Consider the following 24,507-nt stretch of genomic DNA (forward strand, 5'->3'; position numbering starts at 1 on the left):
TTGCTTTATATATTTTACTACTTCACGTACCATTATTGGCTTCACGTGGAAAGCGACTATTATGTAATATTAAATTTTGAGAGCTACTATTGTCACATCAATTCCTATATAAATATTGCGTACCATTGGTGTGGCGTTAGTAAAAACTGACATGATAATATCAACCCTTTAAGTTATAGTTATGTTGTTGTATCAAGCAATACTAGAGTATTAAATAAATGAACAAAGATGATAAGAAATTAATTACAATCTTAACATATCGATAAGGATGATGGTGATGGTTGCAATCACAATCCATTCAATTGGGATTCACGATGTGGGACACATCATGATGTCTTATACTCTTAGTCGACGCTAAATCATAGGGATAAGATTTTACTATTGTTATTATACGTTATACAATTACACCAACAACCACAAAGGGTAACAGTAAATTTATAAATACTAGATATTTTGTCCTACTTTGAATTGGATGCTCTTTCTTACAAACTAATTATAATAAATAAATAAAAATTGAAATCGGAAATTCTTTGGTAAGTATCACAACGATGTCTAGAGGAGATGATCGAATAGTAATGAGACGTTATCATTTTGAAGTGATTGTGATCGAGAGAGAAGGTGTAGCAGTTATCATAGCACTGAGAATGTAATATTTTTCCAAATGATTATACTAATTTTATTTAATTTTAATTTCATTTTACCATTTAGTAATCTGATGATTTGGACAATAGTATTTATTAATTTTAGATCAGAAATTGATGGTTTAACCAACAATTGTGAAATCCGCACAAATACAAGTAAATAGATTAGATAACAATAATTACATTATCAGATGGTTAAGATCTTCCATCCAATATAGTTTTTCTGGATTTTCAAATAATCAAGTATGTGGTCAGTCAATTAGACGGTCATGATCTATGACATACCAACTTATTAGAGCAATAGAAGCGAGGACGTACGGAAGTTCATTTAATTTGCCGACATTCTACAGGACTGATTGCTCACATCAGGGCCCAATGCAACCAGGCTCCATGTGGGCCGACTCCATTTAATAAGCTATGGGCCATGTGATGTTGTTCGGTGTTGCATAAGTCGTTTAGTGGGCCCAAAATAAAAACAGACCAGAAGCCGCCATCTCGCCACTTTTATTAGTGACTTGAATAGATCTCAACCGTCAATTTTGTTTGTGGATGTGGGCTCATCAGCGTGGGTGATTCACCAACGTGTTGATAGGACCCAGAGCTTTAAAGATTGTGAGACCATCTGTACGGCATTGCAAGGAAAGGATGAAATTTTCATTTGGGAGAATGTATTTGCAGTAGAATAATTAAATTTTCACTTAAAAATAATAAATTTTTAAGAAAAATAAATAAGGAGGTAGAAATGTTGAATAGTTTTGTCTAGTTAATTTTGTTATAAACAAGTATAATAATTTAGGGTTTTGTTAATGTGTGCCACACGTTAAAGTGCAATAAATACATTATGAAAATTGAAATCCCAAGGTATTTTGATAAGAAATAATTCTTTAAGGGCATTTTCGGTACAAAATCCAATTTTCAAAGTGTTTTATTGCACTTTAACATGTGCCCTTAGGGGACACGTCAACAAGACGTAATAATTTATAAAGTCACGTTGGAGTAACATTGAAATGTACATTAATTCTGAGAATGACTCGTGAAGAAAACACATGATCCCAACCCTTTAAACATGAAAATCCAATGATTGAGATTAATGAGTGTCTTGATAATGCAAATATCAGAGATACTTATCTTGAGTATAAATGTCAATCATTGGATTTTGCATTTAAGGGTTGAGATCATGTGTTTTTTTCATGAGTCATTCTTAGTAATCAAGGGATGCTGACCCAATATTTAATATGAGTATTGTAGATATAAAAACTTGCACTACCTTGAGATTCCCACCGATTAATTGATTTTCTCATCTTGTGCTCCCGAATGTGTCTGCAAAAACACATCTCCAACGCCCTTGTCAGGATCTTAGTGCAAAAATAGTGTAGAATTTAGGGGAGATTGCTTACCTTTTAGTGCCCATTATCCTTGTATTTATAGGATTTTAATCCTAGAATCTTCCCCGATTTTCTTCATAAATTCCTTCTCCTAAATGTTTTAGTAATTCCCTCTTATTAGGAATGAATCTCCTCCTTATTCCATGTTAATTCCAATCAATCAGTGGAAATCTTGAGGTAGTACAAATTTTCGCATCTACAAGTATCGATGTAAATATCTCAAATAACACCTTGTAACCATAGAATTTGCATGGCAAACCATTATGAAAATTTCCAAAATTAAAATTAAAGATATATATTGGATTGTAATAAAGTATCTTGATGGTTTTCTGCACACTCACATACATTCTCAGTGCTTCTTCAAGTTTTATTTCAAGTCACTTTAAGCATTTTTCTTATTGAATTCTACTTCAAAAGATTTAGGGTCAATATTATTTTGCTCCATTTAATTATGCCCAAAGCCATGGAAGTGTGTTTAGATTCTCAATTCATTTTCTTTCTTCTAGAGCTTTCAACTTGTATAACACTTATAACTAAAACCTAATTAGCTTCCATTCTCAATCAATTTTCTCTTAATTTATCCAGTATTAGATCAACCACATTTTCTTGAATGTGCATTTGTTTCTAATATAAATTAACTTGATGGTAAATAATCACAAAGGTAACTTCTATTAATTACAAGATTACCTCAAATAATGATGTTATAAGGATCCGATTCATTAACCTATCGGATATTTTCTGGATCCATGACTCCAATAAAATTATATTTTGCTTAAATACAAGAAGTTCATTTATATTTGTAGTATCAAATATGATTTGTTCCAAATTGGATCCATTCTGATTGTTTTTCAGATCGGATTTAGATTCCAATAGAGTCAGTCAATTGAGATCCAATAAAACCTGGATCGGATAATTGCTCAGTAAACCTTATCAGATCGATCTTCTTTCTGCCTCTCCAACCAAAGGAAATAATTTATTCTCTTAACACAATCCATTTTACTAAATAAATAGTGCCAACATTCTGGTTATGTTATGGGCCAACGGTAAATGATGCACAATGTATGAGATGGTTGCAACCATCCAATCTTTTAGAAAATACACTTTGGAGTTTGGATCCTCAGAAACAAATATATTACGACAAACTATATGCATATCCTGTCAATTAGAGCAAGGATCGTAATCTGTCACGCTCTGTCTGTACATTGCTCCTAGTAATATCCTTCACGGAACAACACCCACAAAGGGCCATGGTGAGCTCAAGCTCATCCCTCAGCATCTCGATGACATGTCTTGCTCCGTATTCTCCTTTCGCTGCTAGGCCGTAGATCACTGGCCTTCCAATCTGAGATTTAAAAAAAATGAACATTATTATTACTTTTGCTAAACAAGCAAGGATTTTATAAAGGGATAAAGAGTAGAGTACAAGTGTGAAAGGAGGCTAGGAAGACTAATCAAAACATCAACATGGGCTGCCTATACAACCAAGGGCAACTCTTAACATAGAAATAGAAGATTGCTTGAACCAATGTTTATATGTAGAATTTTACCTAAGAAGAAAGATCAACAGTTACCATAATATGAACAAACTGCATATAAAGGAAAGAAAACTGGCGTCCTGTTGATATGGAACATCTCACAGTCACTTGTTCACTGCAAACCGTTACTCAGGCTTACAACTATCAAAGCTCTGTTCATACAATAAGAGGGATATTTTCCCCTAAACTTCCTTTTCTTGTATGATGTTCACAGTACTAGAAATTCAAGGATTTTTCACAAGAGGTTAGAGACGTGGGGCGGGGGGAGAGAGTAATATGGTCATTTTCGATTAGTCACTCGTAGAAAACCATGGGTCAAGAGGGGAAAATCAGTTTTAAAAATGCAGGGGCATCTCAAATATTCACCAATATCCAAAGCGGTATGTCTAAATCGCCCAAAAATATAAGGAACTATAACAACTTTTCTTAGGTGAAGCTGAAGATAACTTACAAGAACAACTTGGGCACCAAGAGCTAAGGCTTTGAAAACATCTGTTCCACGCCGGACTCCTCCATCAAGGAGGACAGGAACTCTTCCTCCAACAGCTTGAACCACCTGCACTCAAGCATCCACAAAAAAGCTTATCAAGGCTTGTTTTCAATCATTCGGAAGTTTTCTTGACAATGACCCTAATAATCAAAATGTTTCTAAAAGAGAAATTCCTTTATATGCAATTGAGGAACACAAGTATGGCGGTTAAGATGTTAAGTAAAAGAAAAAGGTTTTCCTTAGTCGGCATTCTTTTCCTGTTGTTTTCAACTATTATATTTAATTTACAGGCTAGAATACTAACTGATTGGACTGTCCCTCGTGATCTCTAGATGTGAGTTTAGATGTCAAGTTCCTTATGTAGAGAAATTCTACTTAAAACATGTTCGCTGCATATAACAGCATAAAAAACCAAAGTTTAAGTTACAAGATAAATTTTAAATAGTTAAAAGTAATTTTAAAAATTGGACATGGTATAAAAGAGAAGACAAAGGAAAGATAAAAAATGATGTACGTTCGTTGTATGATGTATTTTAGATAATATAAATGAATCCTGTTCCTCCAATTCTGTCCTTATCCACATCTTATGTTATTGAACTCGTATTTGTTAACCAACCAACTACTTCGAAAGACTGATCTGTTGGAGAGGGAGAGAACTATGAATATACGAGGGTAACAAGACTTAACTGGGTTATGACACTCCTGAGAGTGGAGGAAAAAATACAATCAATACTCCCCCTCACCCATAAGGGTGTAAAGAATTGAAACCGTGACCTATACGAACCTAGCACTCCAATACCATGTTAACCAACCAACTACTCCAAAAGACCGATCTGTTGGAGAGGGGGAGAATTATGAATATAAGAGGGTCATGGGACCTAACTGGGGTATGATACATCCGAGAGTAGAGGAAAATATACACTCAACTATATTCATATTCGCTTTCACCATCTCAATCCACATTTTTTGGATATTCTTCTTGCTCTTTGACAACCTTCATATACACTACCCTTATCATTTCTAATGGTACCATGTTTTGTACAAAATCTGGATTGTTAATTTAAATGCAGTAGTTTGGACTTTCAATGCATTGAAGGTGACATATGTTCTACACCCAAACCAAGTCATAGATAGACGTTGATCAACAGAAAAACAAATGGAATTGGTGAGGACTAGTTTAAGAAGCTATGAGGCTTAAGTAGGGAGGGAGCAAAGAATCACCTCCTCCAGAACAGAAATAGTGGCAGGAACATAATCAAGCTGGCGACCCCCATGGTTTGATACAATTACCCCAGCAACCCCTGCTTCCACAGCTTTTATAGCTGCCAATAATAAGCACATCCAGTCATCAACAATCTTGTTCCAGTGGAAGATAGAAGAAAAAACAACAGGAATTTTTTTCTTCAAAAAAGAGTCCAAGATGTCTCATCAACAACTCAAACAATTCAGTGTTCAACGAAGCTGTGTTCATCACTTTAAAATGCTAAGATGGCAACTAAATTTAGGCTTGCAAGGGTAACTAGAAAGCATTGTTTTGATAACAAACTGGTTAGTGCACTGGCTTCATTTAACTGGTAGACCGGGGTCACCCGGTCTTCTTTTCAAGTCTGTGTTCAGGCTATGATGGGATTTAGAGTTTAAATTGTTGCCAAGTTAAAGAAACTATTTGCAAATATTTAAGAAAATTAGAAAATAAATCTTGGTGAAAAAGTTTTCTTTTTAACATTTTCTGATATATATTGTATGGAGAAAAGAATAAAGTCAAAATGGAGCAACGAGAACCTTAAACTTACCATCTTCCGCATTGAGCACCCCCTTGATCAGAATTGGCAAGCTTGTTATAGATTTCAACCATCCAATGTCCTTTGAAAATAAAACAAAGTTGGTAAGTAAAAAAAGATGGGAACAAGAGGTCTCCTAGGTTGTGACAAGAAAGAATATTCTTGAGCTGTCACACAAACTACTTTCCAAAACAAGGGCTACTGATTAGCTAATTAGCTCTGCCACAACAGAGAAGAAGAATGTTGAAGAGTCACTTGGGTTTAGGTTTTAATAACTTAAAATTTTAAACCATAGTTTCAGTGTGCAATTCAGTCACATGGAAATCTATAAGTTCACACTATTCTGGTAACTCTAGGATGACCCTATGTGCGTTGTTTGGTACTACAGCTGATTACTTCCCAAGTGACTCATTTGTACGTCACCAAAACCATTATGAATATGGTGAGCTGAAAAGACTTGGCCAATGTTTTAAATGACATTCACACACTTGAAAGAAAATCACTGTTGTTTTAAAAGCCTACCCCAAATCCTTGGGAAAAGGCCTTTTTGTTGTTGCTGTAAAAAAAAAAAAATCCAGCTTTCAGAGGTAAACCATAGCCGAGTTAACAACAGTTTGCAAGGAAGTCAGATATTATAAAAGATAACCACTAAGGTTCTCGATAGTTTCATACCTTCCAATTCAAAGAAGAGTCAAAAATTTTAGAGACAAAAGCTCCAAGACTTGGACCATTTTCCTGCAATAAATAAAAGAAATGCAACAGAATGAAAAGTACAAATCTCTGCTTTCTCAATTGTAAGTTTGACGAGTAAAGTAAATTAATAGGAAAAAGCATTATACTCACAGTAACATCTTGGGTTGGAAAAAGACCTTCAAAATTCTTCGATGCAGATAAAACCATTCTACAGAGTATGAGTGAAATGTTTCAAATCGGTGCTTAAATTCAGACCTCATAAACTTGTTATTGTGTATTATCCTCGGTACGGGGAAAAAAAAAATTTTGAGCATCCAATTAAACTGGGAAGATGACAGGAGTGTATATTTTGTGAAGTTGAAAAATAGAACAGAAGATGATAGATGTATATATCTCACTTATTCTTTATGCTTGGTTCTCTTTTACCAAGCCAAGGAGTGTCAGCTGTTAGAACGATAGCCTTGTATCCATTTCTTTCAGCTCTCTGCACTAGCTGAGCAGAAATATCCCTTCTTTTGAACACCTATTAATTGAGGGGAAAGAAACCACTGAGTTCGTTCTTACTAGTTAAATATAAAACCGTTAGATAAAGATCTTGGTAAATAAAAATAAACCACATAACGAAGCTGTTAGAAAATAACCCTATGATCCGAAGTATAAAATCAACAAGAACACAAGAATCACACAAGACACAAGATATACGTGGTTCGGTCAAAGCATCGACCTACGTCCACGGGCAAAAAACGGCGATTTCACTATATTAACCAAAGAAGAACTAGGTTACAATTTCTCTCTGTCTCTCGTATATCTCCCACACCCTTTAGGGTTTCATGCAAGTCATGCGGGTCATTAACGGATCATCAAAAGATCCGATTTGAATCCACGACAATCTCCATATACAAGAATAGAAGACATAACCCAACAGAAGCAAATAAGAACACACATATTAAATAAGAGAAACTTCTGAGGGTAGCATACATATAACTGAAAGAAACGAATAGCATTGCAGCTAGAAGCAACCTCCTCCACAGTGCAGGTACACCCGGAAGATAATACCTACAAACAGAACAGCCAAGGCATTCAAGTAGGCTTATTCTGGAAATAAGCTGGAATAAAAATAAAAAAAGCAATGTTATCTTACTACCATGATTGTGTTACAAGCTGCTGCAGCTCTTGCTGTCGCGATCTCCCCTGGAAAACAACTGAATTGATTATCAAAACCGCATACAAAACTCACGTAACAACTGCTCGAAGGATATCCAGACCTTCAGGATGGGCTAACCCATGCATTCCAGTGGGGGCAATTATAATGGGAGACGAGATGTTGTAACCCAATATGGTAGTAGAAAGATTTATTCGGCTCACGTCTACAAGAACCCTTGGCTGAAGCCTGTGAACAAGTATAAGCTAACGGTAAAAAGGTGACCCCCCCATTTGTTTCATTTAACACGGTAGATTTGAGAAATTACATAATTCTACAAAATGCTTCCATGTTTTCCCCCCCATTTGTTTCATTTAACACGGTAGATTTGAAAAATTACGTGATTCTACGAAATGCTTCCATGTTTTCCTTCAGTGTGTACTGATCCTCCGCTCCTTCCGTAAAGTAATCGTAGTACATTTTTGGAAGAGCTTGCCTAGCCAATTCTTGATATTCATTTACGTTAACTGGCTCATTGGCCATTTTCCTGAAAAGCACAACAATTCAATCATTTCAGTTTATCAACTAGAGCCTTATTCGAGCCTCTCAACTATATGATGTCTGTTCTACCATTCCACTTTAGGAATTAACAGCCTCATAGCCACTGGAAAATTTACCCAAATTTCTGTCCAACTATGAACCCTAACGTGAATTATATTTTTGCAGATTGTGCAGAAGTTGCATGATCCTTCATTAGTTGTTCAATAGCTTGGAATGGAACTTACTCAACAGTTACCACTGACGGTTTGATCGAAAACTCTCCACCAAAGTGTCATTATAAAATATTTACAAGGTGTAGTGGTGCCAGTTAAGCAGCCACGTAGAGGCATCTATGGGAAGCATGTGGCACTAGAAATCCGTGCAAGCATCATCATGGCCACGCTGGAAACAAAATGTTAATCACGTTAGGGAGCCTGGTGTCACCGTACCCCACTCTATTCCTGTTGAACCTAGTGGCATTGAAGTGAATGATACTTCACTAACTGGGGGAGGGGCATCAAGAGTCGTGAGTTTTTGCCGTCATGGAGAGGAGAGTTTGTTGGCTCTACTTATAAAATACCTTCATGGCCAGAAAGGCACTACTACAACAAGAGGGCACATGAAGCATGTCATGTAACAAGTAACAACTGATTGCTTTTGGAAAGTTCTGACACTTGTATTGGATATTGGAGCATAATTTAATATACACGACGCATTTTGTTACAAAAGGAGCATTCTCGTCTTCTTACATCACCCACGTCTTGACACTAATAGACTAGATTGGAATATCACTTTTGTCCTTGCTCACTGGAGGTCTCTTGGCATGATGAAAAGGTATAAGACAGTCAACAAGAAAAATAATGACAATAACGAAAATTGTAGAGGATAAAGTTGTAATTAATGCGGAACGCAAATCAAATCAATGGTCAAAGGTTCCGACAAAAAATTTGTAATTATTTAGGTTTCAACTTATTCGGGTCTAGATTTATCATTTTATCGTTCAGGGTAATTTTAGATTAGTTATTTATTTAGTTTTCTATTTTAAGACTTTAATTATATATTTTTTGGACTTATTTTGATGTTTTATTGACCCATGGTCTTAGTATAATATTTAGGGGCAATTTAGTAATTTTAGTTTATCTTTTATTTAAGTATTATTATGATTGAAAAATTAGGAGAGAGAAAATTACAAAAATTAGGTTATTTATTTAGTATTTTAGTTTGATTAGGACTCTTAGATTTATTCTCTTTACATTAATTGTATTAGGTTTTTTTTTAAAAGAAGAATGATGAATAAAAAAAGAGCCTGAGTTTGATCTTCCTAACAATAGGTGTGGTGTGAGACCATTTTTGAGTGAGTCCAATATAATATTCTTTTCTTCTAATATTTATTTTTCTGTTTTTTTTAATTTTCTTTTAGTTCTTTGTTCTTGATTTTCTTGATTCTTGATTCTTGAAACCTTCAAACCTCTACCCTTAATCCTTTTGCCATTTTCTTTAACCCTTATTTCATTAATCTCTTTTCCAAATCTTTAACCTTTAATCATTTTCTTACCCTACAAACCTTTAACCATTTTCATTGGGATTATGGTCATACTTGCATAAGGTCATAATTAAATACCCTAATCGTAATTTCAAAATGTAGTAATCGGAAAACTTCGTGTTTTACATTTCAACACATAGTCAATTGAGATTTTGGAAACTCTTTTCCTATGTTGCCCAAATCCTTAACTCAACCCCCAACCAAATTTTTTGAAACCCTCTTTTTTTTTTCTCCCCTTACCGTTCTACATCAGTAAACCATCTGGCCGTACACGTGTCGAGATTTAAACTTCTCCCCTCACTGTCCTGCATCAATAATCCATCTGGGCCCTACACGTGTCAAGATCTAAATGAAACTTAGAGCAAGGGAACCTGCTCTATGTGGTACCAAGGCGAAATCAATAGCTTTGCCCTACTCAGCTGCAGGACAAAGTGAAGTCAAAGGTCTACCCAGCTTGAAGAGCAGCGTAAAACTACTGAGTAAAGCGCACATCCAACTCTATCTTTTTTTTTCCCCGTAATTTAGAGTTAAATCTCAAGAATCTAGGGATGATTGATGGAGCTAAAACTGTATTCCTTCTAAATCAGTCTAGTTTCATTTCCGATAGAGGGAATTTCCTGATTAGATCCCTTGATTGAAGGAATCATGGAGAGAATCCCTATTTTGGGGGGATTGATGGGAAATCCTATAAGAGGGGGAGAGATCAATAGAGAAGGGATCCTTTTTCGACGAATTAGGGAAGAGATTATTCTATTTTTCTTATCTAATTTGGGCGTTAAAGGATTCTTGACAAGTACTACACTGGTGCCACCATAAGATTAGAGGAGCAAGGAGACACCATTAGAGTTAAGGATCGAGTTGTTGGAGGTAAGCTTAGAATCACCTCTGCAAAAATAAAGAACACGAGCACCCTAAGTCCTGAACTCTCATTCTCTCGCTCATAACCTCAAAGGCCATCCCTTTTTTTTAGACACACAGAAAATAATTAATAAGTAAAAAATATACAAAGGGAATAATTAATAAACTCATGTCGAAGGTGCTAACTTAGCTAAGTTGGCAAAGGTGTGTAGAGTGTTGATCCCACAACGTAGGTTCAAAACTCACTGCTCACCTTCACTTTGACCACTAGCCACATATGCTTGCCCAACAAAAAAAGAAAAAGAAATCATGAATGGATGTCAAGAAGACCATCAAAGTAGCAATCCAAAGTATGCAACAAAGGAAAAACATGAAAAGCCACCAAAATGAGATTACCACCAAAGATACAAAAGGAACTACCTCCCTCATTCTCACAAGATGTCAGAAATTCGTCTAAAACACATAGTATTCAAATAAGACCTCCTTGAAGTCCTCTTGCTTTAAGATCCAACATTGCCCCCTCTCTCCTTAACCAATAAAGCTCTGGTGTTCCCTTGCTAAATTGCAAATGAAGGAAGACCACAAAGGAATTCTCTAGTTTTAAATGCAACATTTGAACAAACAAAGCCCTATCCAGGACAATAAAAAGATATGATTGACATTCTCATCACTCTCCTCACACATGACAAAGAAACTAACAATGAATTTTCTCTGGACATTGAAATGGTTGATAATTAAAATTTAATCAAGAATACACATCAAAATACCAGTTTTGAAAAAAAAAAAAAAAAATTTGCTCCCCAGATAGAGCTCATGCCAAGTATTAACATGTAGAATGGGATAAAACAAATAAAAAGCTACGACTCAAAATAGAATCCCGATAAGCTAGTTCTCTTTTTTTGTACGCTCTCTTCACAGAATATACAAAATCATAAAGATCTGAACTTAGTATCCCAAAGAAAATGATCTACGATTCTATGAAGGGAGAGTACAAAGAACGTACAAAAATGGAGTCAAATTACCACGACTCCTCAAAATAGTACCCCATACCCCTCACAACCTTAAACCCGACACCATTATTAAAAACATCTCTAGCACAAGTGATATTTCTTATCATTTCATAAGAAATTTCTCACTTTCCTTTCCAAGACTTAAACCATCTGCTGCATCAACCGTATAAACAAAGAAAAATGTACACTGGAATACTACCTAAGACACTCTTAATTAATATTAATCGACCACTGTTTAGCAAATATTTCTCGTCCAAGACACCAATCTTTTATCGCCTTTTCAATAAAGGTCACTATCACGTTGGTTCAAATGACACCTCAACCCTCCAAGTTCATAACTTAAACTATTTTTTTTTATTTAAAAAATTAAAAAAACTCTTTTTGCAAAAATTTATTGAAATTTAATTTTTTATTTATAAATAATAAAATTTTATGCCTTACATGAATGTGACACACCATCATGTTTTTTTCCTCTCCTAGGTAGCAGAGCCAGAAAAAAATCGAAAAAAAAAAGGAAAAATGTGACGTGGAGAAAAATAGACATTTGCAACATTAGGAAAACAGATTTTTCAACAATAATATTAAATAAATTAACCAAAACTGATACCAAAAATAAAAAAATAAAAAAACAGTTACCTGGCTGGAGATGAAAAATATCACTATGAAGATAGGAAAAATTTTCTGAACGAAAGACCGACAAGACAAAGAGAAAGATGATTGAGCATGCTTACGTACGGTTGGAGCTTTAAAGGGATGATCTGTACTCCCAGTAGTTGGGTAGTTAGCTACTCCATGACTCCTTTGAACGCCACTTTTTTGGGATAATTTGGAGTCCGATCCGCTAATTTCGGGTTTGGATTGATGTTTTGGATTCCGATAAGATTTTGATCTAATATCTTATTGGATTAGATCAGGATTAACCATGTCTCGAGCCGATAATATTTTAGAATGTATACATTTGTTGAGATGTGCAAGATTTATTTAAATTTCGTACATAAAATTGGACTTGGCCCGATCCGGATCCAATCCGATTATTAATGGATCGGGTAGAAATCTTATTATTGAGTTGTGATAATAAATCTGATCTGATACTTATCGGAACAGTTCTAGATCCAATCCGAGCTTTATTGGATCGGTACCAAATCAACCTTGATCGAAACCAGACCTGATCCATGTTGGCATATAATTTTTAGGGAAATGTTCAGCACCAAACATTTTGACAAACATTTCGGCAAAACATGGGTTAGAAGTTTTGGAATGGGCTGATTTTTGGTGAGGATGATCTCTACGGTAAGGAGATCATCATCACCAAAAATCAGCCCATTCCAAAACTTCTAACCCCATCAAAAATGATTTACAAAAAATGGACGATTCACAATTTTTCAACTTGTAAACATGGGGCTAGAAATTTTGAAATGGGCTAATTTTTGGTGAGGATGATCTCCTCACTGTAGAGATCATTCTAATAAAAAATCAGTCGGCTAAAATGTTGGCCAAAATGTTTGGTGCTGAACAGAACCTAATTTTTAAACTATCAAACATACCCCCTCTATTTTTTGGTTAATACTTAATTTATCTTAGTATTTTTCAAACTGATGACATATGCAAAGCCCTTACCTGTCTCCTCTCTTATAAACGTAATAAATGCCCTTGCCTACACAATTATCATTAACTAAAAACTCCTGATTTTTTCTACCTGAAACTAGTCGTCTTCAACCTCTCTAGAAAAATTTAAAATTATTTACCATACTAGCAACTCCAAATGTCATTTTACATAGTCAGAACCCTTTGAAAGCACTCCAACGCATTCAGGTTAGAGTTCTTTAATTTAAAATATTTTAACAAAGAAAGTATGAGAGACAAAGGAAGAGAATGAGTTTGTAGAGCATAAAACGGATCAAGTTCAAGCCGAATATAAGTGTATACGTATCCATAATCAAATTCATATCTGAATTAAATTCGGATCATACTAACTAAGACCATATTTAAATCATTTTACTTTCATTAAAATCATAATCAGATTCGATCCGACCGAATTAATATATTCGAGTCGGTCGGATTGAATAATGTCAAATTATTTATACTAAAATGTGACTAAATGGTGATTTGAACTTCAAACATCTCTATTTTGGAAGAGATGTACATTGACTATAACACCCAACCATTATTGTTTGATGAAAAATGACTTAAAAAAAATATAACAATACAACTTACAAAATAATATATCATTCAAATCTTGGTAGATATAAGGATGAAATCGTATCCGATCCGGATCCGCCTTGGGTCAAGGGACATTAACCCATATCCAAACCATATTTTAATTTGGATATATTTGATGAAACAAAACCCGCTAAATTCAGATTCGGATCACTCAAATTTTGGATTAAAATTCATACCATTTTAAACCCTATGAGTTTCTCTTTTTCAACATACCGCCAGTAAAAACGATAGCATTGTGAAACATTTTACTGTAACTGAATTTGGAGAGTCATTTTGGCTAAACGATTGAAGTGAAGACCCCTTGAAAAGGCAAAATGACTCTCCACAATAAAATGCCTAACAGATATATCTAATTGCTTCGGAGTTGCTCTTAGACCGAAAGATTTTATCCATTTCAAATCTATCATAAGAGATAGAATTTTTGAAAGGGACTATGATGAAATTGTCATAGAAAATGAAAATAAATAAATAAATAATCTACCATGAATATGATGCAATTGAAAATGACAAGGTTTAATTGATTAAAAATCATTCACCATAGATTTTGAAAATCTTTAAGATTACTGGTTTTAGAAAGAAAATTCACAGTATTTTATCATAAGTTGAAGACAAGGGTATTAAAACCCGATAAAAATATCCAATCCTGAAAGGGTCCAATGCAATTCTTATCGAATCAGATCCAGATCCAACACAATCCCTTATCCGGTGATCCATTGACAGCTCTTAAAAGAAGTTACACACACACACACACACACGTAATTTGACGGATGATTGTAGCCATCCGACCTTATGAAAATACATTTAGGATACTCTAAAACAAATACAATACAACAAACTGTATCCCAACCCTATAAGTTTTTAAACTGAAATTAGAGCAAGGATCGTAATCTGTCACGCTCTGTCCGTACATTGCTCCTAGTAATATCCTTCACGGAACAACACCCACAAAGGGCCATGGTGAGCTCAAGCTCATCCCTCAGCATCTCGATGACATGTCTTGCCCCGTATTCTCCTTTTGCTGCTAGGCCATAGATCACTGGTCTTCCAACCTGAGATTAAAAAAATGAACATTATTATTATTTTTGCTAAACAAGCAAGGATTTTATAAAGGGATAAAGAGTAGAGTACAAGTGTGAAAGGAGGCTAGGAAGCCTAATCAAATCATCAACATGGGCATCCAACCAAAGGCAACTCTAAACATAGAAATAGAAGATTGCTTGAACCAATGTTTATATGTAGAATTTTACCTAAGAAGAAAGATCATCAGTTACTACAATATGAGCAAACTGCATATAAAGAAAAGAAAACTAGCATCCTGTTTATATGGAACATCTCACAGTCACTTGTTCACTGCAAACCATTACTCAGGCTTACAACTATCAAGCTCTGTTCATAAAATAAAGGATATTTTCCCCTATAATTCTTTTCTTGTATGATGTTCACAGTGCTAGACATTCAAGGATTTTTCACAAGAGGTTGGAGACGTGGCGGGGGCCGCCGGGGGGGATGAGAGCAATATGGTCATTTTCGATTAGTCACTCGTAGAAAACCATGGGTCAAGAGGGGAAAATCAACTTGAAAATGCAGGGGAATCTCAAATATTCACTAATATCCAAAGGGGTATGTCTAAATTACCCAAAAATATAAGGAACTATAACAACTTTTCTTAGGTGAAGCTGAAGATAGCTTACAAGAACAACTTGGGCACCAAGAGCTAAGGCTTTGAAAACATCTGTTCCACGCCGGACTCCTCCATCAAGGAGGACAGGAACTCTTCCTCCAACAGCTTGAACCACCTGCACTCAAGCATCCACAAAAACGTTTATCAAGGCTTGTTTTCAATCATTCGGAAGTTTTCTTGACAATGACCCTAATAATCAAAATGTTTCTAAAAGAAAACTCCTTTATATGCAATTGAGGAACATAAGTATGGCGGTTAAGATGTTAAGTAAAAGAAAAAGGTTTTCCTTAGTCGGCATTCTTTTCTTGTTGTTTTCAACTATTATATTTAACTTACAGGCTAGAATACTAACTGATTGGACTGTCCTTCGTGATCTCTAGATGTGAGTTTAGATGTCAAGTTCCTCATGTAGACAAATTCTACTTAAAACATGTTCGCTGCATATAACAGCATAAATAACAAAAGTTTAAGTTACGAGATAAATTTTAAATAGTTCAAAGTAATTTTAAAAATTGGACATGGTATAAAAGAGAAGGCAAAGGAAAGCTATAAAATGATGTATGTTCGTTGTACAAGATAAATTGTAAATAGTTAAAAAGTAATTTTAAAAATTGGACATGGTATAAAAGAGAAGACAAAGGAAAGATAAAAAATAACGTATGTTCGTTGTACGATGTATTTTAGATAATATAAATGAATCCCGTTTCTCCAATTCTGTCCTAATCCACATCTTATGTTATTGAACGTGTATTTGTTAACCAACCAACTACTTCGAAAGACTGATCTGTTGGAGAGGGAGAGAACTATGAATATACGAGGGTGACAAGACTTAACTGGGTTATGGCACCCCCGAGAGTGGAGGAAAAAATACAATCAATACTCCCCCTCACCCATAAGGGTGGAAAGAATTGAAACCATGACCTATACCAACCTAGCACTCCGATACTATGTTAACCAACCAACTACTCCAAAAATCCGATCTGGTGGAGAGGGGGAGAACTATGAATATAAGAGGGTCATGGGACCTAACTGGCGTATGACACACCCGAGAGTGGAGGAAAATATACACTCAACTATATTCATATTCGCTTTCACCATCTCAATCCACGTTTTTTTGGATCTTCTTCTTGCTCTTTGACAACCTTCATATACACTACCCTTATCATTTGCTAATGGTACTATGTTTTGTACAAAATCTGGATTGTTAATTTAAATGCAATAGTTTGGACTTTCGACACATTGAAGGTGACATATGTTTTACACCCAAACCAAGTCATAGATAGACGTTGATCAACAGAAAAAAAAATGGAATTAGTGAGGACTAGTTTAAGAAGCTATGAGGCTTAAGTAGGAAGGGAGCAAAGCATCACCTCCTCCAGAACAGAAATAGTGGCGGGAACATAATCAAGCTGGCGACCCCCATGGTTTGATACAATTACCCCAGCAACCCCTGCTTCCACAGCTTTTATAGCTGCCAATGGTAAGCACATCCAGTCATCAACAATCTTGTTCCAGTGGAAGATAAAAGAAAAAACAAAAGGAATTTTTTTCTTCAAAAAAGAGTCTAAGATGTCTCATCAACAACGCAAACAATTCAGTGTTCAATGACGTTGAGTTCATCACTTTAAAATGCTAAGATGGCAACTAAATTTAGGCTTGCAAGGGTAATTAGAAAGCATTGTTTTGATATCAAACTGGTTAGTGCACTGGCTTCATTTAACTGGGTGGCTGGGGTCGCCCGGTCTTCTTTTCAAGTCTGCAGTCAGGTTATGATGGGATTTAAAGTTTAAATTGTTGCCAGGTTATAGAAACTATTTGCAAATATTTAAGAAAATTAGAAAAAACTCTTGGTCAAAAAGTTTTCTTTTTAACATTTTCGGATATATGTTCTATGGAGAAAATAATAAAATCAAAATGGAGCAACGGGAACCTCAAACTTACCATCTTCCGCATTGAGCACCCCCTTGATCAGAATTGGCAAGCTTGTTATAGATTTCAACCATCCAATGTCCTTCGAAAATCAAACAAAGTTGGTAAGTAAATAAAGATGGGAACAATAGGTCCCCTAGGTTGTGACAATAAAGAATATTCTTGAGCTGTCACACAAACTACTTTCCAAAACAAGAGCTACTTATTAGCTAATTAGCTCTGCCACAACAGAGAAGAAGAATGTTAAAGAGTCACTTGAGTTTAGGTTTTAATAACTTAAAATTTTAAACCATAGTTTCAGTGTGCAATTCAGTCAAACATGGAAATCTATAAGTTCACACTACTCTGGTAACTCTAGGTTGACTCTGTGTGCGTTGTTTGGTACAACAGCTGATCACTTGGGACTCATTTGTATGTCACCAAAACCATTATGAATATGCTGAGCTGAAAAGACTCGGCCAATGTTTTAAATGACATTCACACACTTAATAGAAAATCACTGTTGTTTTAAAAGCCTACCCAAAATCCTTGGGAAAAGGCCTTGTTGTTGTTGCTGTAAAAAAAAAAAATCACTAATTTACCATTGAACAACAGCTTTCAAAAGTAAACCATAGCCGTGTTAACAACAGTTTTCGAGAAAGTCAGATATTATAAAAGATAACCACTAAGGTTGTCGATAGTTTCATACCTTCCAACTCAAAGAAGAGTCAAAAATTTTAGAGACAAAAGCTCCAAGAGTTAGACCCTTTTCCTGCAATAAATAAAAGAAATGCAACAGAATGAAAAGTACCAATCTCTGTTTTCTCAATTGTAAGTATGACAAGTAAAGTAACAACTCAAAGTGGTGGCTCCATTCTCTTTCATTAGTTAACGAGAACAAAGAAAATTTCCACAAACAGTTAATTGAAAGTATCAAAATTATAATTTACAATAGGTATCAGCTCATATAAATAAAAGAAAAGAATTGACAAGTAACAACAATTCATGATAGTTGCTTCCTTTTCCTTCCATTCTTCAATCAGAATTTCTGAAAACAGTATTAGATGAAAATTAACTCACAATATGCATTCTATATGCAATATGGCCAAGTGAATGGTAGAAAAAGTAAATTAATAGGAAAAAGCATTATACTCACAGTACCATCTTTGGTTGGAAAAAGACCTTCAAAATTCTTCGATTCAGGTGAAACCATTCTACAGAGTATGAGTGTAATGTTTCAAATCGGTGCTTAAATTCAGACCTCGTAAACTTATGATAGTGTATTATCCTCGGATGGGGAAAAAAAAGATTTGAGCATCCAATTAAACTGGGAAGATGATAGGAGTGTATATTTTGTGAAGTTGAAAAATAGAACAGAAGATGATAGATGTATATATCTCACTTGTTCTTTATGCTTGGTTCTCTTCTACCAAACCAAGGAGTGTCAGCTGTTAGAACGATAGCCTTGTATCCATTTCTTTCAGCTCTCTGCACTAGCTGAGCAGAAATATCCCTTCTTTTGAACACCTATTAATTGAGGGGCAAGAAACCACTGAGTTCGTTCTTACTAGTTAAATATAAAACCGTTTGATAAAGATCTTGGTAAATAGAAATAAACCACATAATGAAGAAAATAAGAACACACATATTAAATAAGAGAAACTTCTGAGGGTAGCATACATATAACTGAAAGAAACGAATAGCATTACAGCTAGAAGCAACCTCCTCCACAGTGCAGGTACACCTGGAAGATAATACCTACAAACCGAACACCCAACGCATTCAAGTAGGCTTATCCTGTAAATAAGCTGGAAAAAAAAAAACACAATGTTATCTTACTACCATGATTGTGTTACAAGTTGCTGCAGCTCTGGCTGTCGCGATCTCCCCTGGAAAACAACTGCAATTGATGATCAAAACCGCACACAAAACGCATGTAACAGCTGTTCAAAGGATATCCAGACCTTCAGGATGGGCTAACCCATGCCTTGCAGTGGGGGCAATTATAATGGGAGACGAGATGTTGTAACCCAATATGGTAGTTGAAAGATTTATTTGGCTCACGTCTACAAGAACCCTTGGCTGAAGCCTGTGAACAAGCATAAGCTAACAGTAAAAAGGTGAGCCCCCCATTTGTTTCATTTAACACGGTAGATTTGAAAAATTACGTGATTCTACGAAATGCATCCATGTTTTCCTTCAGCGTGTACTGATCCTCCGCTCCTTCCGTAAAGTAATCGTAGTACATTTTTGGAAGAGCTTGCCTAGCCAATTCTTGATATTCATTTACGTTAACTGGCTCATTGGCCATTTTCCTGAAAAGCACGACAATTCAATCATTTCAGTTTATCAACTAGAGCCTTATTCGAGCCTCTCAACTATATGATGTATGTTCTACCATTCCACTTTAGGAATTAACAGCCTCATAGCCACTGGGAAATTTACCCAAATTTCTGTCCAACTATGAACCCTCTAACGTGAATTATATTTTCGCAGATTGTGCAGAAGTTGCATGGTCCTTCATTAGTTGTTCAATAGCTTGGAATGGAACTTACTCAACAGTTACCACCGACGGTTTAATCGAAAACACTCCACCAAAGTGTCATCATAAATATTTACAAGGTGTAGTGGTGCCAGTTAAGCTACCACGTAGAGGCATCTATGGGAAGCATGTGGCACTAGAAATCCATGCAAGCATCATCATGGCCACACTGGAAACAAAATGTTAATCACGTTAGGGAGCCTGGTGTCACCGTACCCTCTCCATTCCTGTTGAACCTAGTGGCATTGAAGTGAATGCTACTTCACTAACTGGGGGAAGGGCATCAAGAGTCGAGAGTTTTTGCCGTCATGGAGAGAAGTTTTTGTTGGCATCTACTATACCTTCAAGGCCAGAAAGGCACTGCTACAACAAGAAGGCACACGAAGAAGAGCATATCATGTAATAACTAACAACTGATTGCTTTTGGAAAGTTCTGACACTTGTACTGGATATTGGAGCATAATTTAATATACATGACGCATTTTGTTACAAAAGGAGCATTCTCGTCTTCTTACATCACCCATGTCCTAACACTAATAAACTATATTGGAATATCACTTTTTTCCTTGCTCTCCGGATCTACCTATACGTAGAGGTCTCTTGGCATGATGAAAAGGTATAAGACAATCAACAAGAAAAACAATGACAATAATGAAAATTGTAGAGGATAAAGTTGTAATTAATGCTAAACGCAAATCAAGTCAAGGGTTCCAACGAAAAATTTGTAATTATCTAGGTTTTCACTTATTTAGGTCTAGATTTATCATTTTATCGTTCAGGGTCATTTCAAATTAGTTATTTACTTAGTTTTCTTTTTTAGAACTTCAATTTTATGTTTTTCGCACTTATTTTGATGTTTTATTGACCCATGATCTTAGTATAATATTTAGAGGTAGTTTAGTAATTTTAGTATATCTTTTATTTAAGTATCATTATGATTGAAAAATTAGGAGAGAGAAAGTTACAAAAATTAGGTTATTTATTTGGTGTTTTAGTTTGATTAGGACTCTTAGATTTATTCTCTTTACGTAAATTGTATTAGTTTTCTTTTTCAAAGAAGAATGATGAATAAAAAGAGAGCTTGAGCTTGATCTTCCTAACAATGGGTGTGGTGTGAGACCATTTTGGAGTAAGTCCAATATAATATTTTTTTTCTTCTAATCTTTATTTTTCTTTTCTATTCTTTTGTTTTTCTTGATTTTCTTTTAGTTCCTTGTTCTTAATTTTCTTGATTCTTGATTCTTAAAACCTCCAATCCTCTACTCTTAATCATTTTCCCATTTTCTTTAACCCTTATTTCATTAATCTCTTTTCTAAATCTTTAACTCTTAATCATTTCCCTATCCTACAAACCTTTAATCATTTTCATTGGGATTGTGGTCAGACTTGCATAAGGTCATAACTAAATACCCTAATCATAATTTCAAAATGTGGTAATTGGAAGACTTTGTGTTTTACATTTCAACATATAGTTAATTGAGATTTTGGAAACCCTTTTCTTATTGTCGCTCAAATCCTTAACCCAAACCCCAACCATATTTTCCGAAACTCTCTTATTTATTTTTCTCCCCTTACCGTCCTACATCAGTAATCCATCTAGCCCTACACGTGTCGAGATCTAAACTTCTCCCCTCACCGTCCTACATCAATAATCCATCTAGGCCCTCCATGTGTCGAGATCTAAACTAGACTTAAAGCAAGGGAACTTTCTCTAAGTATGTGGTACCAAGGAGAAATCAGTAGCCCTACCCTACTCAGGTACAGGACAAAATGAAGTCAAAGGTCTACCCAGCCTGAAGGGCAAGGTAAAACTACTGAATAAGGCAGAAATCCAACTCTATCTTTTGTTTTCATAATTTAGAGTTAGATCCCAAGAGTTTAGGGATGACTGATGGAGCTAAAACTATATTTCAGTTTAGTTTCCTTTCCGATGGAAGGAATTTCCTGATTCGATCCCTTGATTGAAGGAATCATGGAGAGAATCCCTATTTTGAGGGGATTGATGGGAAATCCTATAAAAGGGGTGGGGGGGAGATCAATAGAGAGGGGATCCTTTTGGGGCGAATTAGGGAAGAGATTATTCTTTTTTTTTTTTATATCTAACTTGGGCGTCGGAGGATTCTTGACATGTACCACACCGGTGCCACCATAAGATTGAAGGAGCAAGGAGACGCCATCAGAGTTGCAGATCGAGTTATTGGAGGTAAGCTCGGAATCACCTCTACAGAAATAAAGAACACGAGCACACTAAGCCCTAAACTCTCACTCTCTCTTGCACATAACCTCAAGGACCATCACTTTTTTTTGGATACACAGAAAATAAGTAATAATTAAAAAAGATACAAAGAGAATAATCAATAAACTGATGTCGAAGGTGCTAACTTGGCTAACTTGGAAAAGGTGTGTTAAGTGTTGATCCCACGACCTAGGTTCAAAACTCGATGATCTCATTGCTTACCTTTACTTTGACTACTAGCCACATATGCTTGCCCAACAAAAAAAAAAGGGATCATAAATGGATGTCAAGAAGACCATCAAAGTAGCAATCCAAAGAATGCAACAAAGGAAAAACATGAAAAACCACCAAAATGAGATTACCACCAAAGATACAAAAGGGACCACCTCACTCACTCTCACAAGATGTCAGAAATTCATCTAAAACACAAAGTATTCAAATAAGACCCCCTTAAAGTCCTCTTGCTTTAAGATCCAACATTGTACCCCCACCCCCTCTCTCCTTAACCAATAAAACTATGGCATTCCCTTCCTAAATTGCAAATGAAGGAAGACCACAAAGGAATTCTCTAGTTTTAAATGCAACATTTGAACAAATAAAGCCCCATCCAGGACAATAAAAAGTTATGATTGACATTCTCACCACTCTCCTCACACATGACAAAGAAACCAACAATGAATTTTCTCTAGACATTGAAATGGTTGATAATTAAAATTTAATCAAGAATACAAATCAAAATACCAGTTTTGAAAAAAATAAATTAAAAAAAATTGCTCCCTAGATAGAGCTCATGCCAAGTATTAATATGTAGAATGCGATAAAACAAATAAAAAGTTATGACTCAAAATAGAGTCCTGATAATCTGATTCTCTTTTTTTGTATGCTCTCTTCACAGAATATACAAAACCATAAAGATCTGAACTTAGGTGTCCCGAAGCAAAAGATATATGGTTCCGTGAAGGGAGAGTACAAAGAGCATACAAAAACGGAGTCAGATTATCACGACTCCTCAAAATAGTACCCCATACCCCTCACAACCTTAACGCCAACGCCATTATTAAAAACATTTCTAGCATTTAAAATACTCCTTGACCATAGGAAGCGCTTATCCCCAACCCAACATCCCTTTTGATGGTGCAAACCTTTTTCTCATTTGACAAGTGATATTTCTTAGCATTTCATAAGAAATTTCTCACTTTCCTTTCTAAGACTTAAAACATCTGCTGCTTCAACCTTATAAACAAAAAAAACAAAAAAAATGTACACTGGAATACTAGCTAAGACACTCTTAATTATTAAAAAAAAAAATACTCTTTTTGCAAAAATTTGTTGAAATCCAATTTTTTATTTATAAATAATAAAATTTTATGCCCTACATGCATGTGACACACCATCATGTTTTTTTTTCCTCTCCTAGCTAGCAGAGCCAGAAATAAATTGGAAACAAAAAAAAAAAAAAAGGAAAATGAGACGTGGAGAAAAATAGGCATTTGCAACAATAGGAAAACAGATTTTTCAACAATAATATTAAATAAATCAACCAAAAAAAATAAAAAAAATTTACCTGGCTGGAGATGAAAAATATCACTGCGAAGATCGGAAAAGTTTTTGTGGTATGGAATGGTTATGAAAGACCGAGAAGACAAAGAGAGAGATGATTGGGTCATGGATCGGATCAGACCCGAAATCCAATCCTCTAACTTCGGGTTTGGATCGATGTTTGGATTCCGATAAGGTTTCAATCTGATATCTTATTGGATTGGATAGGACCAACCATGTCCCAATCTGATAATATTTTAGAATTTTTACTTTTGTTGAGATGTGTGAGGTTTATTTAGATTTTGTATATAAAGTTGGACTTGACCCGATCCGGATCCAATCCAATTATTAATGATTGGGTTATTATTGAGTTTCAAAAATAAATCTGATCCGATAAGCATCTGATCCGATACTTATCAGAACAGTACTAGATCCAATCCAAACTTTATTGGATTGATATCAAATCAACCTTGATCTAATTCAGACCCGATCCATTGACAGCCATAGGGCTGCCAGCTCAGATTGCCTTATAATTTTTAAACTATTAAACATAGCCCTCTATGTATGTTTTGGTTGATACTTAAGTTATCCTTGTATTTTCAAACTGATGGCATACCCATACCCCTTACCTGTCTCCTCTCTCTTATAAACATAATAAATACCCTCGTCAACAATCATCATTGATTAAAACCTCTTAATTTTTTCTACCTAAAACTGGTCATCTTCAACGTCTCTAGTAACATTTAAAATTCCTTACTATACTA

The 24,507-nt window shown here is 35.2% G+C and overlaps 2 protein-coding genes across 11 annotated transcripts; both read right to left on the reverse strand.

Moving 5' to 3' along the window:
* Window positions 1-2,967: 2,967 nt before the first annotated feature.
* LOC147397725 (peroxisomal (S)-2-hydroxyacid oxidase GLO3-like) lies at window positions 2,968-12,404 on the reverse strand. Of its 7 annotated transcripts, none has more exons than XM_086449618.1 (13): window positions 12,254-12,315; window positions 11,028-11,164; window positions 8,067-8,213; window positions 7,791-7,915; window positions 7,670-7,716; window positions 7,504-7,581; window positions 6,924-7,048; window positions 6,676-6,733; window positions 6,505-6,567; window positions 5,845-5,914; window positions 5,273-5,373; window positions 4,013-4,117; window positions 2,968-3,368 (listed from the first exon to the last, which is right to left on the reverse strand). In XM_086449618.1, exons 3-13 carry the CDS (start codon window positions 8,207-8,209, stop codon window positions 3,189-3,191), a joined length of 1,095 nt encoding a protein of 364 aa, XP_086305744.1. In that variant the 5' UTR covers window positions 8,210-8,213; window positions 11,028-11,164; window positions 12,254-12,315; the 3' UTR covers window positions 2,968-3,188. The 7 variants fall into 7 exon arrangements, with proteins under 7 accessions (XP_086305744.1, XP_086305745.1, XP_086305748.1 ...); XM_086449619.1 differs by having other exon boundaries at window positions 11,004-11,164; XM_086449622.1 differs by lacking the exon at window positions 11,028-11,164 and having other exon boundaries at window positions 3,928-4,117; window positions 12,254-12,404.
* A 2,067-nt stretch (window positions 12,405-14,471) lies between these two features.
* On the reverse strand, window positions 14,472-23,921 carry LOC147397726 (peroxisomal (S)-2-hydroxyacid oxidase GLO3-like). Of its 4 annotated transcripts, none has more exons than XM_086449625.1 (12): window positions 23,769-23,921; window positions 19,595-19,741; window positions 19,391-19,515; window positions 19,269-19,315; window positions 19,107-19,184; window positions 18,829-18,953; window positions 18,583-18,640; window positions 18,136-18,198; window positions 17,460-17,529; window positions 16,889-16,989; window positions 15,529-15,633; window positions 14,472-14,886 (listed from the first exon to the last, which is right to left on the reverse strand). In XM_086449625.1, exons 2-12 carry the CDS (start codon window positions 19,735-19,737, stop codon window positions 14,707-14,709), a joined length of 1,095 nt encoding a protein of 364 aa, XP_086305751.1. In that variant the 5' UTR covers window positions 19,738-19,741; window positions 23,769-23,921; the 3' UTR covers window positions 14,472-14,706. The 4 variants fall into 4 exon arrangements, with proteins under 4 accessions (XP_086305751.1, XP_086305750.1, XP_086305753.1 ...); XM_086449624.1 differs by lacking the exon at window positions 23,769-23,921 and adding an exon at window positions 23,243-23,489; XM_086449627.1 differs by lacking the exon at window positions 23,769-23,921 and adding an exon at window positions 19,982-23,207.
* Window positions 23,922-24,507: the final 586 nt, after the last annotated feature.

Source organism: Akebia trifoliata, chromosome 8, assembly GCF_017979445.1.
Source record: "Akebia trifoliata isolate Shusen 1 chromosome 8, ASM1797944v1, whole genome shotgun sequence".
Classification (NCBI taxonomy): Eukaryota; Viridiplantae; Streptophyta; class Magnoliopsida; order Ranunculales; family Lardizabalaceae; genus Akebia; species Akebia trifoliata.